We start from the raw sequence: 18,018 nt of genomic DNA, 5'->3' as shown, positions 1-18,018 counted from the left end.
TATGAAGGTCTATATGATGGAACTTCAGTAATCCTGACAAGGATGGTAGGATATTGCTATATGTACAAAACTATCAGAGACTTCCCAAATACAGTCGCATCTGTAATCACAGCTGAAGTGTTTCTATCAGTTATTAAAACTAAGGAGAATAAAGAGGCAAAGCATACTTGTGTAATAGAGTTCCTTCATTTCAAATGAAACCCAAGAACTCAAATCCAGGAAACCCCAATGGTCCAGCACTGCAATCCCTTTCCTTATACAGCTGTGCTGGTGACTGCATACAAGTAGCACCACTGTAGGTGCTTCTCCCTCTGCACATGTTAAGGTAGTATGTTCCCACCTCAGTACTGCACCAGTGGAGCCTTTATGGTGACATGACAGCTGCTGTAATTGACACCAGACTAATGGTAGAATTTAACTTTGCATTTTCTCTTTTCATTAACACCACCCAAAACTAAAATGTAAAAGGTTGCCAATTTGGGATTGTAGGGTTTTCTACATAGGCCTGACTATTAGTATTAAACTTAAAGCATACCACATGCATTATATATTTAGGGCCATATTCAATTAGAGGAGAAAAGTCAGAGGTCGGACTTTTCGCCATCATGGCCGTTTTTCCAGGGGATAAAGTATCGGACGCGTGCCCGCTTATTGCCGTATTCAATTAGGAATCGGCGAAAACTGGACCTGGCGGAAAGGTAAGTATCGAAAAGTCCTGTCACTTTTTGGGGAAATCAGCCTGTCACCCCCCAAAAGATGGCCTGATATGGGGATCACTATGGGTACCCCTGATTTGGCCTGCTGAAGATAATTGGTGCTTTTAAATAGCCGCGGCAGGTGCATTAATGCGTCTTTGAAGTGAAGAATAGCACTTTAGTTTATTTATTTTTTTTAAATAAACTAGTCCCATCAAATTTGGGGCACAAGAAAATGGGTGCAAGCATATTTTTATGTACCTAAAATTATTTTTAAAAATTCTTCAAAAACCACCTGCCGCAACCACCCGCATTCTAGAAAACACCTGCTGCATACTTGGGGACCCCCCCCCCTGAGTCAATTTCGCTAGTTTTTAAGTTTGTCCCCAACTTTTTTTTTCGCCCCCAAAATGAAACCACTTTTTTTTTAGCGGTGTACTATGTTTATTTTAAAAAAAAAAAAAAAAAAAGAAAAAAAAAATTGACACCGATTACTTGAAAGGGAACCATTCCAAAGGCAGCAGGGTACTTTATTTTTTTTTTTTTTTATTCTACCCCCCCAAAACCCCAATTCTGCACTTTGTAAAAAAACGGGGATAAATAAGTTTTCAAAGACTTTTCGCATCTTTGAAATTGAACATGGGGATAAGTGAAAATGGCAAAAATTACGTCATCAGCGATAAATTATCGCTAATGTACTTTTCGCTCCAAATTGAATATGGCCCATAGTGACCAATTGGTAAAGAATGGATACGCATCCAGACTAACGTGTAACGTACAATTAATACTTTATTTCAAAGTAGATTAATTTTAATAAAATATTAGTCACATGGTAATGTGTGCGTCTTATCTGAAAACAAAACTGGTCTGCTTGCCCCTATACATTATTTACTGCCAAAGCATCCGGACAGATCTTCTAGTGAGAAAAACCAGAATAGCCCTTTGGCCTTGCTATGGGAACCTTTCCATATACATTTGCAAGTTTCAAGACAATGGACCAACCTGTGCTGAGTGGTGCTTTGTAAGATGCAACAAGTAGCTTTTAAAATGAAGAAGTACAATCTGTTGCAGCAATACAGAAGTGTTACCTGAAGGAGGAGCCCCATGTAATGGATTTGTACATGCTCTCCTGCAACTTTACTAAACATTTCATCTTCACGTCTGCACCTTTGGCCATGTGCTTACATTATTATTCCTGCCCTGAGATAGAACAGCTCTGGTGCATTCTCTGCATTCCATACAATTGTATCCACAGAGCAGCTTTGTGTCCTATACCATAGCAAAACAAACACACAGTTCTGCCTGTTAAAACATGGCGGACCACAAGTGCAGAAACAGAAACTAAATTACTGTGTGAAATGTGACGAGTGAGGTTGCAAAATACAAACCAATGTGATCAACAGACAAAAAAGAAAGGTTTGGGAAACAGATTTAGATTCGCAACAAGCAACTAATAAGAGCAGGGAGATCGGAGTGCGTAACACCAACTCTTTCTATTTAAACTGGCCTGCATTCAGTCAGTGTACCTCTACCAAGTGGTCATTTCTGTCTAGGAAACCTTGGTGATCATATCACTAGAACTATCCATTTAAGGTCTTCAGAGCAGCTGCCGATTCCCAGTTGCCCCCTAACTTCAGCTTCCTCCAAGTGCACCTCAAGCACTCACTGATCACAATGCTTAAAACACTAGATTTACGGACTCCCACAAACTTGAGAGAGGTGGAAAGAACTGGCTGAAACCTGTTTCATCTAATCATACAATGCACCTCCAGCACACACATGTGCCGCTCTTTGGGGCCCAATTTGAGTTGGGAGCAAAGCAAAAAGAGGAAACAAACAAAACTTTGCAGCTGGACAATGCATGGACTGGGCAGCTTTATTTTTACATTGCAATTTATAATTGAGTTTGGAGGGGTTTGAGGGTTCACATAAAGCGGATTTCTGCTCGCATTTCAGGAAGCTGCAAACAGAAATCAGTGTTAAGTGCACCATCAGGGGTTACTGTGCGTGGAACTACGTAGCTCCGGACACTTAACAAGCCTTACCACACATCAACTGCGAGACTTACTGCAGGCTATAATTCAACAGGTCCGGGTAATTAAACCATCTGCTAAAAGCCCGTGGTAAGCCAAGGCCAATTGAATTTGCCCCAAAGAATGTTTTATATATTAACACACCTGGCCTTAAACACAACAATTTACCCAGTACAGTAAAATAGATAGTAAGATCGCCTAAAGCCGAGTACACACTGGAATGATATCAGCCCAATTGGGCCAAATCGCAGTGGCAAACGCAGGATTTTGAAAGGGGGGTTTCCAAATAATTGTTTAAAGAGCCAATGACAAAAAAAGTCTAACCAGAATAAGCCTGCAACACACTTTATTGTGTACTTCAAGTGTTTTAATATAAATAATAAAAATAACAAGACATCTGGGCATAAAACTTGCACAATGTGATTTTTAGCAACTGCGCATGTGCGAGAACTTCAGAAAGCCAGTACGGCAAATGTGTTACCCTGAGTGTACACACAATGATGCTGGTGCGATCGGATCAGATGGTATTGAAAATGGAGCGGCAAAGTAATGGGAGTTCCTGGGTGGTGACCTGAAGTGAACGCAAAAAGTGTGTCTCATGGGCATGTTATGGGAGTGTTGTGGGGTCATCAGTGACAGCTGCTGTGTTCTCAGATAGCCGCAGCTAGGTCATGTTTAGACTGAGAAACTGTGCCTATCTAGTCAGAATGCAGCAGTGCAGTGGCGTAACTATACATTTTGCTTGCCACCTGCAAAAAAAAAAAAAAAAAAAACCCGTTTTTGGCCCCTCCCCCCCATGGCATTTTGATAATACTAGTGCAGGGCCGTTTGTAGGCAATTTGGCTCCTAGTGCGAACAATTAAAAATGCGCCTCCATCCCCCACAGACAGTTTATATACATTTTTCCAACTTATAGTAATGCCCATTACACATTATGCTACACACAGTACAGCCCATTACATTATGCCACATATAGTTATGCCCCTAACACCATTTTATTTCCCATAGTAAGGCTTCAAATTACTTTTCTATTACCTGCTCGTTGCAAGGGGCCTCATACTCGTTGCCAGGGGTTATACGGGAGAAGATGCAGCTTTCTGCATCTTCTCCCGACTGATATGCACCGTGTTCCCTGGCAGACACCAGAGGTCAAGTAGCACTTCTAGCGTCTGTCTCCTATTAGGCGGCGGCCGCCATTTTTGGAGAGTATTTTCAGCAGATTCTGCAGCCTAGCGTCCCTTACCCGTTTAAGGAAGCTGCGGCTCGGCTATTGAGCAGCCCGGGGGGCACAAGGCACCCGGCCCAGCCCGACACTGGGCCAGGGGGGAGTTTCCAGGTACTCAGAAACCCCCCGTGTGCGCGCCTATATCAGAATTACAAAATTGGGCATATCGTGCAGTGTGTATGCCCAATTTCTGAGCTCCCGCAGTTGCACGCGATATCATGTGATTGGCCGTGCTGCGTGGCAAATCACACAGTATCGCATGCGGCACCATACATATTAATGAAGGAGAGAACGAGTGATCGTTCAGTCGATTAAATCGGGTAATGTGTACCAGCAATCATGCGATGTATAGGGTGAAGGCAAATCGCCCTTAACATCGGACAGATTGCCGATAGCTCCAGTGTGTACCTAGCTTAACACTCTGGGGGAAAAATTCAATTGGGCAGAATGTGTACAAATCCATCAATATAATTTTTCCTGCACACCTATATCGGGTGCATGGAAAATCTAGGGATTTGCAGTTTGTGATGTGCCACGGAAACACGCTTACGTAATGACCCGAAGAGCGATCCCAAGGAGGCTACTGTGCCAGGTTCTCAGGAAGGGACTTCTCTGCTTGATCAATAAGTGTAACGGTGATGTGCTACGGACTTAAAGTCAACTGTCTGCCATCTTGCCAGTATTATAACACTGTACCTGCCTTGAGTGTAAGTGGACAAGGGAAGGTAAGTAGATGTTGATGTTAGATTAATTGATGAACGATTTGGGAGTTTTACATTAATTTTCAGGTACTTAAAGTTATCAATGGGGTTTTTATGTCAATTTTGAAGCATTTAAATGCACTGGCAAAATGAGATTCATGCACTAAAGAGGTGGAGCTTGCAGAGAAGTGGACTTTGTTGGACAGCAGGCGCAATTGAGCAAATTGTGATAATTGTAGACATGGGCTTATTTTGTCACACCTATGCCCCAATAAAGGTTAGCAGAAATGGGAGTTTGGAAAATTAATAGTGGAGCTGAATAATAAGAGTTATGGTATAACATACCTTTGTTAACTTTTTCTTCGAGGTCCATAGGAATGACCTTGGGGTATGTGGTTGGAGTGATCCAGGCACCAAACAGTTACAAGCTTTAGCTCCCAGGATGCACTGGGTCCTCCTCCATATATACCCCGCCCCTGGCTACAGGCATTTAGTTTGTTACCAAGCCCAAGGCAGGAGAAGGAAAAGATTAGAAGGAAGGACAATTGTACCTCAGAAACTCTCTCTAAGAGGGAATCATAGAAATACAAAAGAAAGATTACCCAATAATACCAGGTGCGTCAGGGTGGGTGTCCTGTGGACCCTATGGACGCTCCTGTTTAGTAGAAAGGAGAATCCGACGCCCAAAGGAAGCATCCCAAGACGCAAATGTATCAAACGCATAAAATTTGACAAGAGTGTGGATGGAAGACCACGTGGCTGCCTTGCACAATTGTTCAGCAGAGGCACCACGACGAAACGATCACGATGCTCCCACGGATCGAGTAGAATGTGCCGTCACTGTGTTTGGAACAGAGTGATCAGCTTGTGTGTAAGCTTGAGAAATTGACATACGAAGCCACCTAGCCAGTGTGTTTGTTAGCTGGCCAGCCTCGCTTATGACAGCCATACAACACCAAAAGAGATTTCCTAATGGAGTTGGTACGATCCACGTAAATTCTTAGGGCGCGTACAACATCCAGAGAAACTTCACTTAGAGAGGCCTGAAGATTGGAACCAAAATTTCTTCAGTTACATGAAAACGGGAAATTACCCTAGGAAGGTAACCCGCCCTGGTATGAAGACGAGCTCTGATGAAAAATCAAAAAGGGACAAAGACAAGAAAGGGCTGCCAAATCAGAGACCCTGCAGGCAGAGGAGATAGCAAGAAGAAACTGCTTTTGCTGTCAACCACTTAAGGCCTACTGATTTCAGGGGTTCGAATAGGGGAGTTTGTAGAGCCCTGAGAACCAAAGACAAGTCCCACGGAGCTACCGGAGGTACAAAGGGGAGGCTGAACCCTCAGAAAACCCTGAAAAAAAATGTCCTAACATCAGGCAGTGGGGCGATCCTTTACTGAAACCAGAGTGCCGATGCCTGAACTCTCACGGTGGCCAGGCGGAGACCCCAGTCTAACCCAGCCTGAAGAAAAGCAAGCACTCGAGAGACCATAAAAACTTCAGGATCATATTTTCTATGTTTACACCACTGACAATACAAGTGCCAAACTCTGTAATAAATGCGGGCAGAGGAAGGTTTCTGCGCCCTAGGCTTTGTCTGAATTACAGTACTGGTAAAAACCCTTGGCTCTTAAGATGGAAGATTCAAGAGCCACACCGTCAAAGACAGAGAAGGTCCGGATACAGGCAGGGACCCTGTGTTAACAGGTCCAGCCTTAGAGGAAGAGGCCATGGAGTGTCTATGGAGAGACTCTGAAGGTCGGTGAACCAATAGCGTCTGGGCCAAGCAGAGGCTATCAGTATTACAGTTCCGCCCTCCTGCTTGAATTTCTTGATGACCCTGGGGAGTAGGGAGATCGGGGAAAAAAAAGTTTCACTCCACTGCTAGAGCATCCGCAAACTTGGCTGCGGGATCCCTGGTTTTGGACCCGTACCTGGGGACCCTGTGGTTGTGGCATGAGGCCATAAGGTCTACTTCTGAAAGTCCCCATCTGTCCACTAAGCTCTGAAATTCCTGTGGATGAAAAGCCCACTCCCCGGCATGTATATCCTGCGGACTTAGGAAGTCTGCTTCCCAATTGAGGACTCCTGGTATGAATACTGCAGAGATTGCTGGAGGAGGACGTTCTGCCCAGACCAGAATATTTGACACTTCCGCCATGGCAACCAGACTTCGCGGGCCTTCCTGATGGTTGAGGTAGGCTGCTGCGGTGGTGTTGTCAGACTGTACCTGGACAGGCCTGCCCCTCAGTATATCCTGTGCATGAATGAGTGCTCTGAACACTGCACGCAGTTCCAGGATGTTTATGGACAGGAGACCTCTCAGATTTGGGAAACTCAGCCTTCACAACCTTCTGGCATTTAAACACTGGAGCCTTCCTAAGCTCTGGCTCCTCAATATCTATGTTTAACACAGCTTTGGCAGCCCTAATCCAGGAGGGAACATCTGCTGTAGGCAAATGGTACTCTCCTGAGAGAGACTCTTGAGAGGAACCCTGTATGTCCTCACACTGATCAGAAGATGCATCAGAGTCTGCAGGCTGGATGGAGTGATAGGAGTAAGCAGACATCCTTCAGTTTTTAGGCTGTACCGGCCTAACTGCTTGCATCGTTTGGTTCCTTGCATTGTTTGCTGAAATGCAGCAGGGGACGAAGCCATACTCTGACCTGAGAATGGCATAAACATCCATCCAGGATGGATGCATAGGAGGCATAAACATAGTAGGTTGTAGCTGCTGAGGGTACCCCATAGTAGGGGCCGGCATAGGAGCAGATAACCGGTTTACAACTTGCGCCATGATCAGGGAAAAGGAAGCCCCAAGGGGGTTCCTGCCCAGGAGCTAGTAGATTTGACTGATGTGGTGACTCAGTGACCACATAGTCCATTCTGTATGAAATCCTGAGGGGACAAGCCCGCCTGACAGGCCATACATGAAACCAGCACAGGGGCTTTCGCCTCCTGTTATTCACTTTCTTTGGACATAATATCCCTAATTTGTTATGCAAAGTAAAATAATAGAATGTGACAGTGTTTCACACCCAAAATAACTCACACACCTGTAGCAGAGGGCTTATGAGGCGAAACAGCAGTGATGGCTATAACTGACAGTTATTTTACTGACAGTTATTCAGGAATAAAAAAGGCAGTATACCAGCAGATTTACACAAGTCACATCCAATGCAAAAATACATATACACACACTTATATATCTATATATATATATATCTATATATCTATATATATATCTATATATATATCTATATATATATCTATATATATATCTATATATATATATATATATATATATATAACAGAGAAACTTGCACACTCAAACTAAGTATACCAGTGGGTGCATGACCTTAAACTCGGTTGATAGCAGCAGTCCTGTTAGAGACGATCAGCACACCAAATTGAATGCAAAAAAAGTCTTTATAAAGCACATAGCATGTATCCCATAATCAGTTCCACAAAGCTTCCAAACGTGCACAGACACTGTAATAACTGTATGAAAACAAGGGAAACACTTCCCATATAAATTGAATACTCATCGCTTCATGTTGAGAACAATGATCAGGGTAAGCAAGCCGATGCCCATGCCCGACAGCAGCCGTTTCGGTACATACATGCACCTTCCTCCTGGGGCAGCATAATGCATACAGAGCCAGCTCTATCTGATATACACACCTGGCCATCCGTCAACAACCACAATCATCCACAACAAACGCACTCACCTGTGTAATCCCGCCGGGATCTCACTACATACTGCGTGGTGTTACCGAAAGTGACATTCTGTCCAACTTCCTGTACAATGGAACGCAAGCCATAGCCAGCGTAACTAAGCAACCGCTAAGGCTGCATAACTAGTTCCGTAAACGGAATACAAATAAAGTTGCCATGCAACCATAATGATAACCTTATTTACCTAATGAGAGCGCATAATGTAGGGGACGAAGCGGACTAAAACGGATGAACAGATGTGATCTATCAGTATAATACATGATAATAATCCCACAACCAATACATACAGAATACATAAAAAGAAAAAGTTAAGGCAAAAAACTGATTATAAAAAACAAGAAAGGCTTAATTCCTCATTTAACCCAACTGGAGAAATTGATTTCAAATCATAGATCCATCTAGCCTCACATTGCAACAGACTACTATTTCGATCACCCCTTCCAAAGGGCGATCATTTCCTCCCGGGGGTCGTTGTGTCAGAGGGCCTGATTCAGAGCCGGACGCTCTGACCAGAGCACTCGCTCTGAATCAGGGCCCTCCTGCCTAAAATTGGAGTGGCCTCCTGGCCGCTCGCATAGCTGTGGGTGACCACCCACAGCTTATGCGAGCGGCCAAAAAGATGGTCGCGATGGTCAAGACCATCGCGACCATCGGGCTTGCGACGAGACCCTGCGGTAGGGTCTCTCTGCCACAAGCCCAGGAGTGCTTTTGGCTCTATCAGAGCCAAAAGCACTCCCACTGACGTCACTAGTGAGGTCAGTGGGGCCGGACCCAGACAGTAGGCGTTCCCATGGGAACGCCTCCGTCTGGGCAGCAACGCCCCCGGCACGCCCACCAAAGGGGGCGTGCTGTCACTCACCATCGACAGCACGCCCCTTTTGGTGAGAGACCCATAGCGACGGCTGGCCGTCGCTATGCGGGTCTCGCGCATGCGCACGACGGAGCTCCCTCAGTCGTGTGCATGCGCACTAGGGCACCATCGACCCGCTTGCGAGCGCTCGCCAGCGGGTCTGAATCAGGCCCAGAGTCTCTCGCAATATGTTGATTTTTTGCTTCAGCCTGTGGTCCAGCAGACAGACTTTTACTTAAAGGACACCACTCATTTTTTGAATAAATTAAATGCATTGTCTGTACCCTCCAGTGGCATCTTGTTGGTTACTTTCGATGTTGTTAATTTATATACGAACATCCCGCATGATGAAGGTATGAGTGCTGCGAGAGGCGGTCACCTCCAGTCCACACTACAAGGGTCCACCAGTTGATTTTCTTATGCTTTTGATCCATATTATCTTGCATAAGAATTATTTTTTGTTTAATAATGAATTTTTTTTGCAACCCTGGGGAACCGCGATGGGTTCGAATATGGCCCCGGAGTATGCTAATTTATATATGCAGAATTATGAGTTAAGACATATATTATCACATCCACTATCTAAGTACATTTTGTTCTATGTTCGCTTTATAGATGACCTTTTTGTGGTGTGGTCTGGAGGTGAGAAGGACCTCATCAAGTTTTTCAATGATCTAAATTCCATCGATAGTACCATTAGATTAACCTTGAATTTTAGTACATCTGTGATACACTATTTGGATGTGATGATTAAATTAGAAGATGGTCATTTTGAAACAGTAGTTTATAATAAGGCCACAGACAAGAACACTTTATTGGCAGCAGACAGTTTTCACTCCCTCCCATTGAAGAAAGGGCTTCCATATTCGCAACTGGTGCGGGTTGCCAGGATTACATCAGATAGGTCTAAATTATCGGCAGAACTGAGAAAAATGGGCAACAAGTTTATTCAGAGGGGATATGCCGCATCAGAGGTTCAAGAGGCAATTGATAAGTGCATGAAATTAGACCGGTCCACACTTTTGAGACCAAATGTCAAAATAAAACCTGAACGCATTAGATTTGCAACTACGTATTCCATCAGTTCCACTATACTAAAACGTGCAATTTCAAGACACTGGCATATTATTCAAGCTGACTCTATTTTGGGAGATTTGTGCAAAGAACCACCTATGTTCTGCTATAGACGGAGCAATAATTTGAAAGACTGTATAACTAGATCTGATGTGAATCAGCAGCAGTCTACAAACTGGTTGACAGCCAAGAATGGAGTGTTCCGTTGTCCAGGATGTATTAATTGCAGATTTTTGATTACAGTGGCACCTTTGAAGATCCAGCTTCAAATAAAGTGTACAAGATTAAACATCGCTTAACATGTGAGAGCAAATTCGTAGTATATATGTGATTAAATGCCCATGTAATCCTATCTACGTTGGCAAAACGATTAGAATGCTCAAAGAACGACTAGCTTTACATCGTTCCTCTATTAAAAAAGCCTTTATTAGTATGGACGGCAATACTCCCCCGGTAGCGAGACATTTTGTGGAAATGAAACATAGCCCATTGGACTTTAAAGTCATGCCTATAGATCAAATTCCACCAATGAAAAGAGGGGGTGATCGAAATAGGAGTCTGTTGCAATGTGAGGCTAGATGGATCTATGATTTGAAATCAATTTCTCCAGTTGGTTTAAATGAGGAATTAAGCCTTTCTTGTTTTTTATAATCTTTTTTATAATCAGTTTTTTGCCTTAACTTTTTTTCTTTTTATGTATTCTATATGTATTGGTTGTGGGATTATTAGCATGTATTATACTGATAGATCACATCTGTTCATCCGTTTTAGTCCGCTTCGTCCCCTACATTATGCGCTCTCATTAGGTAAATAAGGTCATCATTATGGTTGCATGGCAACTTTATTTGTATTCCGATTACGGAACTAGTTATGCAGCCTTAGCGGTTGCTTAGTTACGCTGGCTATGGCTTGCGTTCCATTGCACAGGAAGTTGGACAGAATGTCACTTCCGGTAACACCACGCAGTACGTATTGAGATCCCGGCGGGATTACACAGGTGAGCGCGTTTGTTGTGGATTGTGGGTGTTGACGGATGGCCAGGTGTGTATATCAGATAGAGCTGGCTCTGTATGCATTATGCTGCCCCAGAAGGAAGGTGCACGTATGCACCGAAACGGCTGCTGTCTGGCATGTGCATCAGGTTGCTTACCCTGATCATTGTTCTCATTATGAAGCGATGAGTATTCATTTTATATGGGAAGTGTTTCCCTTGTTTTCATACAGTTATTACAGTGTCTGTGCACGTTTGGAAGCTTTGTGGAACTGATTATGGGATACATGCTATGTGCTTTATAAAGACTTTTTTTGCATTCAATTTGGTGTGCTGATCGTCTAACAGGACTGCTGCTATACACACACACATATATATATATATATATATATATACATACACATACACACATATACATACACACACACACATACAATAAGCTCTTCGTCAACTACGAACAGCACACAAGGCTAAGTAGGATATCGAGCTCTGTATAACCTGGCCACCCAAGGAGAGGTATACAAGGAGACTGACCAAACCTCCTGAGATTTGCAGCCACCGAGAGGATCTGAGAGTGGTCTCTGGCCATCTCATATATAGGGAGGCAGGAAGGAGCAACCCAGACGCGGGAACCCTTGACTCTGGACCAGCTTCTGGGTTGGGGGAGGGGCCGCCGGGGAGAGCGTACTTCCCCTAGGCTGTATGGATCTACCGGGCTCACTGACCTATACATGGCCGCCGCAATTATCATTCCTGGCTGTCTGGAGAATCTCATGTCCCAGTGGTCTAGTTAGGGAAGCAGTTTACCTGGTTCCTTACAACAGTGGCCTCTGGCATGTCTCCACTGCTGGAGGTACAGACTGCCACGTAGTTCCCCACCGTCAGCGGCCCGGGGGAAGGCACCTTACCGGCATCCCTGATGTCTCCTGCTGCAGCCCTGGGCTCAGCGCTCACTCCGCTGACGCCCGCAGAAATCACCAGTTCCCTCACTGGTGTTGCGGCCCGGCGGGGGCAGACTGAGCAGCAGCACGGGCTTCCATTCGGACGCCTAGTGCTGCTTACTCATGGGGGGGAAAAAAAAAAACTTGCATGGGACTGCTGAAGCAGTCCCCCAGTCCCCTGTTCACCAGGTGCACTCCTGCGCACCAAACAAAAAACTAAATGCCTGTAGCCAGGGTATATATGGAGGAGGACCCAGTGCATCCTGGGAGCTAAAGCTTGTAACTGTTTGGTGCCTGGATTGCTCCCACCACATACCCCATGGTAATTCCTGTGGACCCCTTATTGACCCTGAAGAAGAAATTTGGACTATTATACAGGCAACTTGGTTGTAGATCGTACTATATATTACATATACTAGTATAAATAAGTCACTGTACATTTTTTATAATAATGGTATACTTCTTACATCATTTTGATAAGAAAATCTATTATAGAAGCTGTCTATGCTAATTGCATGGTTTGTCTTACAGAGAGTGTCAGACACGCATACACACTAAATGAAAATGTTGAGTACCATCCCGAGAGATTTCTTTTCTTGGCTGGAGAACAAAAGGCACTGTTCACCTAAGGCTAGAATAGGTCATGAAACTATGCATACAGAGGTTTCCTCATACACCGAGCACAATATGCCATGTGGCGCTAGACGCCCAACATGAATGGGCTGCGCCAAGTGGTGTAGTGTCTTCCACTCGAATGTGTGTCTTAGACGCAACGCGATGTATCAAAACCGCTTCACAAGACTGCACCGATTCATTTGGACAATGGAACTTGGTGTGAAAAAAAGCTGTGGTCATTGCAACGTAGCACTTTATATGCAGATGTAGACTACGTCACACACACACTGTCGCATAGCAAATCAGTGCAGCCCCGTATAGCTGTTTTGTCGCCTTGCAACTAAGATGTACATTTGAGCTAAAAAGACAATTGGCGCAAGTCGAGTCATGCGGGACCTGGCATGCTGGGAAGGGCTGTTTAGCGCCACTGTGGAGATAGTGTATGTGGACACATATGTACAGTTCTTTGCTACAGCCATGTCAAACAGCCCCTCTTGGCGTTCCTGGTCCCGTGAGACTCTGCTAGTGCCAGGCGTCTTTACATCCTTTGACGAAAATGTGTCAAGAGATGCTGGGCAACTGAAGGGCTACTTCTGAGAAGAATCTCCTGCCCAGAGACCTAGCAAAATGAAAAAAAAAAAACGAACACAACAAATAATTTTCAGAGCACAGATTAGTGAAAATGCTGCCACACACTAGTTACCCAATAATGACTATATGCTACATACTATCTTCAACTCAATTCTGACTCTATGCTACATACCTACACAAACACTGCCACCTACAATACTAAGCACTGACACCCACACAAACCATTCTATCATAATTGAAAACATTCCTGTCACACCCTCACATAAATACCACAATGTTATCCTGCTGTACTAAAGCTGGGTACACACGGATAGTTCCATTGAACGGGTGATATATATCTATAGTGCCACGTCGTATGTGGACAGAGGATATGTCTGAACAACGTAGTTCACAGACATATCCAATCTCCTGTGCTGCACAGCATAGGACTATATATCTGAAAGGTATATAGTCATCTGCTGGTGCATACAGAAGACCCGCCGATCGCCGATACAAATTCTGCAGGGACCTGGCGGTGATTGACAGCTCAATAGGGCAGGTAAATTTAAATACTCACCCAGTTGAGCGGTCAAGCCCAGCACATCAGGCACACTATTGGTAAGTGTGCATACATTTACCAATCTGATAGGACAGCCCTTGCTTACTAAACAGTGTACACATTGTTGTACTCAGCATCTACTCCTCATAAATATGTCTTACAAATACACAGATTACGCTAAACTGGTCCATTATCTGAGTTACAACTAATTTCACCAAATTCACGTGTAACTTCAGCATTCTGCCTAGCATTGCAGCTGCTTAGGGGCCTGATACAGAGATGGAGGCAATGCCGATGGTTACCCAGTTTAGCAATGATCGATCATCTGTGCTGCAGAGTCGCACTGCACATGCTCACTCACAGAGAGGATAAATTTGCACAGTGATTGACAGACAGCTTGTGGGCGGCAAAGGGGTGGGGGAGACTTCTGCGTGACCATAGGGCTACTCTTAAGGCCGATTAGTGACTGATCTACGACTGATGCTGCGTCTTTCAACACAGTCACTTGGATTTGCGAAGCAGCCGGTGGGCGTCTCAATACAAATCCAGGCAGCTGCGACACTGTCGTATTTTCACACAGCTGCAGCATACAAAGTCGCAGCTGCGGTGGAATTAGCGTACAGCTCTGAATCAGGCCTTAAGTCTATAACCAATTGCACCAGCTTTAGTAAGTTGAAGAGTGAGTTGGTATCTGTAACCATTTGCATTTCACAACTTAACAGATTGTACTGTTTACCAGTCCTTAATAAGGTTATATAGTGTTCCCGCTAGGCTGTATTAGTGGGGCGCAGCGCCCTGCCCGATTTTAACTGGGCAAAATGCTCTCGGCTCTTTTAGCAGCGACCTCCTAAAACAGCCTGCTCTGAGCAGTGTCCCGCGGGCGGGAAACGTTGCAGTGACCAATCACCGCCAGATAAATAGACTCCATCTATTCACCGTGGGGGACAGGGTTTTTTTTTTGGGGGGGTAGGGTCACGCTCCTCCCCAATTCGCCTTTTGGGGAACGCTCACGCCTTCTGCACTTTTCATAGGATGCCCTGGCCGCGAGCCTGCGTCCTGCCCTTCCTGGTTCCTAGTGGGAACACTAGTTATATACTAGGTTTCCCTGGTATGTACTTACAGTGCGAGAAACAAATGTGTAAAGAGAGGAAATTGCTAAAAACATGATGAAAGCACAATGTATGTTGCTATATTATGTGCATGCTGCCTTTCCTCCAGAAGATAGACTGATAATGAAAGAAAAGTTTGGACTTCATCAATGCAGCTTAAATATATTTATTATTTATTACCAGTAATGTACACATTCTGCAGTGGTTTACAGAGAATATTTAGTCATTCACATCCACTCATGCCCCAGTAGAGCTTACAGTCTATATTGCCTACCACATGTACACAAATAGTCTGTTACATTTTTGTTAGAAGCCAATTAATCCACTAGCATCTTTTTGGATTGTGAGAGGAAACAAGCACCCGAAGGAAATCCATGCTCGTGATCTCAGCACTGTAAAGCAGTAATGCTAACCACTACCAAAACCGTGCTACCCCCCTCAAAAAAATATATGAATTGTTAAATGCAAACTGACTCATCTAAAGGGGATAAATAGCCACTAATGTTACATTAAAAGTTGATTTACATGAAATTAGTTAGTAACATTCACAATTTCCATTGCCAATCAGAAATAAAGACATGAGCCAAAGCAGTGATTGTGGGGGAAATTATTTATCTATGCAAAGTAGAATGTATTTAACCCTATTTGAAGGACACTGCAATCAGCTACCAGAATAGCAGCTCACACTCAAAGATCTCAGGTCTGTGCTGTACAAGAGCTGGAGACCATAGATGGTGGGTGAGAGAGCAGAATAGGTGTTTGATGACAGACTGCTAAAGCATGCAAGAAAACATCATAAAACCATGCAAATGAGATATATCATAAGAATGGATTAAGGGAAAGCATCAACGCTACTCCTGATTACCAAGATCCAGCAGCTGCAAGCAGTGATCCGTGGTTACGGATAGCGGAGTATCACTATTTTCTAGAGATGGGGTTCAACAGCCCTCCAGCTGTTGAACTACAAGTCCCAGCATGCCTTGCAAGCAGTTTTAGCATGGCCAAATAGCAAAACTGTAGCAGGGCATGCTGGTATGTGTAGTTCTACAACAGCTTGGGGGCCACTTATTACCCACCCCTATTCTAGAGCCACGCTCACTCCCACAAAAGCCAAGCGCACTGCTGCACATTTCATGTTCTGTGTTAGAAACCGATCAACGCATTCTTCTAAATGTTACAACTTATTTTCAAATTGGATGAAATTGCAAATGAGGCCTACTGGCTATTTATAACCAACAAACTCCTAGTAACATCACTATTTGGCCCATGGATGTGATTTTCTATTAAGAGCTCTCCCGAGCCTAAGCTTATACTTTAAATAAACTAAACTGTGTCCCGCTCTCAGAACCGCAGGCGTCTCATATCAAGGGCTGCTAGTTTGTGCTAACACACATACATCAACTGCCTGACAAAGGAACTACAGACAGCACAGTGATGGTCACCATTCCGCCAGTTAGGGTGTGACAGGCTGCTGACAATCTTTCCTGTAAGGCTCATCAGAAGGAATATCCAATTATCACATAATTCATGTTCAATTATTACTAGCACCTACCCAATCTAATGTATTTTACTGCACTACAAAACCCCTTTCTTATTGTGTACAACTGGTCCTATAAGTGACACACTTTAGAAGTATCATGAGGACTGGCAGTACACTTATTTCAAATTTAAGCTGGGCTTAATATAAGTGTTTGAGCTTAAAATCAGTCTCCCGAGTAGCACTGGTTACAGGCCCAGCTGATACCTACCTTATAGTACCGGTTGGAGAAGGCAATGGGCTGATCAGATGAGCCATGTTCTCTGGAATGTTTATGGTCAGGGGGGAGATCTGAGGCTGCACTGGTTTGATGGGGGACTCTGATGCCTCCTGCTTTTCCTTCTTGTCACATGAGAGAGCAGTAAACGTAATCTTGATGTTTGTGCTGGGAAACCTGAAGGTGCATCTGTGGAAAGAGGAAAACAAAGGGTTAAATCACTGAAGGTAGCCGCAAGTGCCAAAATATTTTTAACAGACCTGGACTACGTATACAAAGGGGTGGATGCAATAATGTAGAATTTATGGCACTCTAACTAGTCAAGTCATATAAAGGAGCATGCAATGCACACATCAGCCGCACTTATGACATAAATTGCATACTTTAGTATGTACCACTAGGGGCAGCAAACTACAATGCGTAAATCTAGGGAAGATTTAGGGTGCCAAGGCTTGCGTTACAGCACCTGCAATTTGCCCCTAACTGAATTGACCCCTTAAAGAGCCGATATCCAAAGTAACACACTAGTAGGTATGGTTAGGTGCATATTATATAGTCTACCACAGCCTCACACAGACAATGAGAACAGGCCAGGTCAATATTCAGAGCAGTAAGAAATGGGTCCAGCAACAACATCACCACCTTTTTTGGTCTTTTTCACCCGATAATGTATCTTAGTCCCAATGCCATGTGACTAAGATGTACAATGAGACTGCAGTGATTAATTTGATATGCATCACTTGTATAGCTGTATGCAGCGGAGTCTGAATCTGTATACGAAATGCTACGATGCCGCGGCTTTTTCCCACACAAATTACAGTTGTGCTTCATTTACAGACTCAGTCGTACACAGATATACAAGTGCTGCATATGAAATTAGTCAGTGCAGTCTTCTGGTGCATCTTAGTTGCATCACATTGCAATGCACTCTAGGGTCTATTCAGTTACAGACGGCGGCAGCTTGCAATTAACGTGGATTTCTGTTCAAACATGATGGAGGCTCGATCAGAAATCTGCGGTAAGTGCCCTTAGCACGGGTGCCACAAACATGTTAGCTATGTTCCTTTGGGTTAATGCGCGTTAGCCGCAATTTAACCACGTGAGGAAGAGAGGTTGTAATTGAACAGCCTCGGACGTAAAAGCCAGATACTACCACACTTTTC

The 18,018-nt window shown here is 44.1% G+C and overlaps 1 protein-coding gene across 5 annotated transcripts in view; it reads right to left on the bottom strand.

The window, feature by feature from the left end:
* FOXK2 (forkhead box K2) overlaps positions 1-18,018 on the bottom strand; it is a 113,018-nt gene that overhangs the window by 23,163 nt on the left and 71,837 nt on the right. For all 5 annotated transcript variants that reach the window (XM_088468623.1, XM_088468624.1, XM_088468626.1 and 2 more), the window contains exon 2: positions 16,850-17,044. In XM_088468623.1, coding sequence (XP_088324749.1) covers positions 16,850-17,044 — 195 coding nt within the window. The remainder of the gene's footprint in view (positions 1-16,849; positions 17,045-18,018) is intronic.

Source organism: Taudactylus pleione, unplaced genomic scaffold (genome assembly GCF_031769625.1).
Source record: "Taudactylus pleione unplaced genomic scaffold, aTauple2 ptg000012l, whole genome shotgun sequence".
NCBI classification, from domain to species: domain Eukaryota; kingdom Metazoa; phylum Chordata; class Amphibia; order Anura; family Myobatrachidae; genus Taudactylus; species Taudactylus pleione.
The sequence above is the reverse complement of the archived record's forward strand: the minus strand, read 5'-3'. Positions and strand labels throughout refer to the sequence as shown.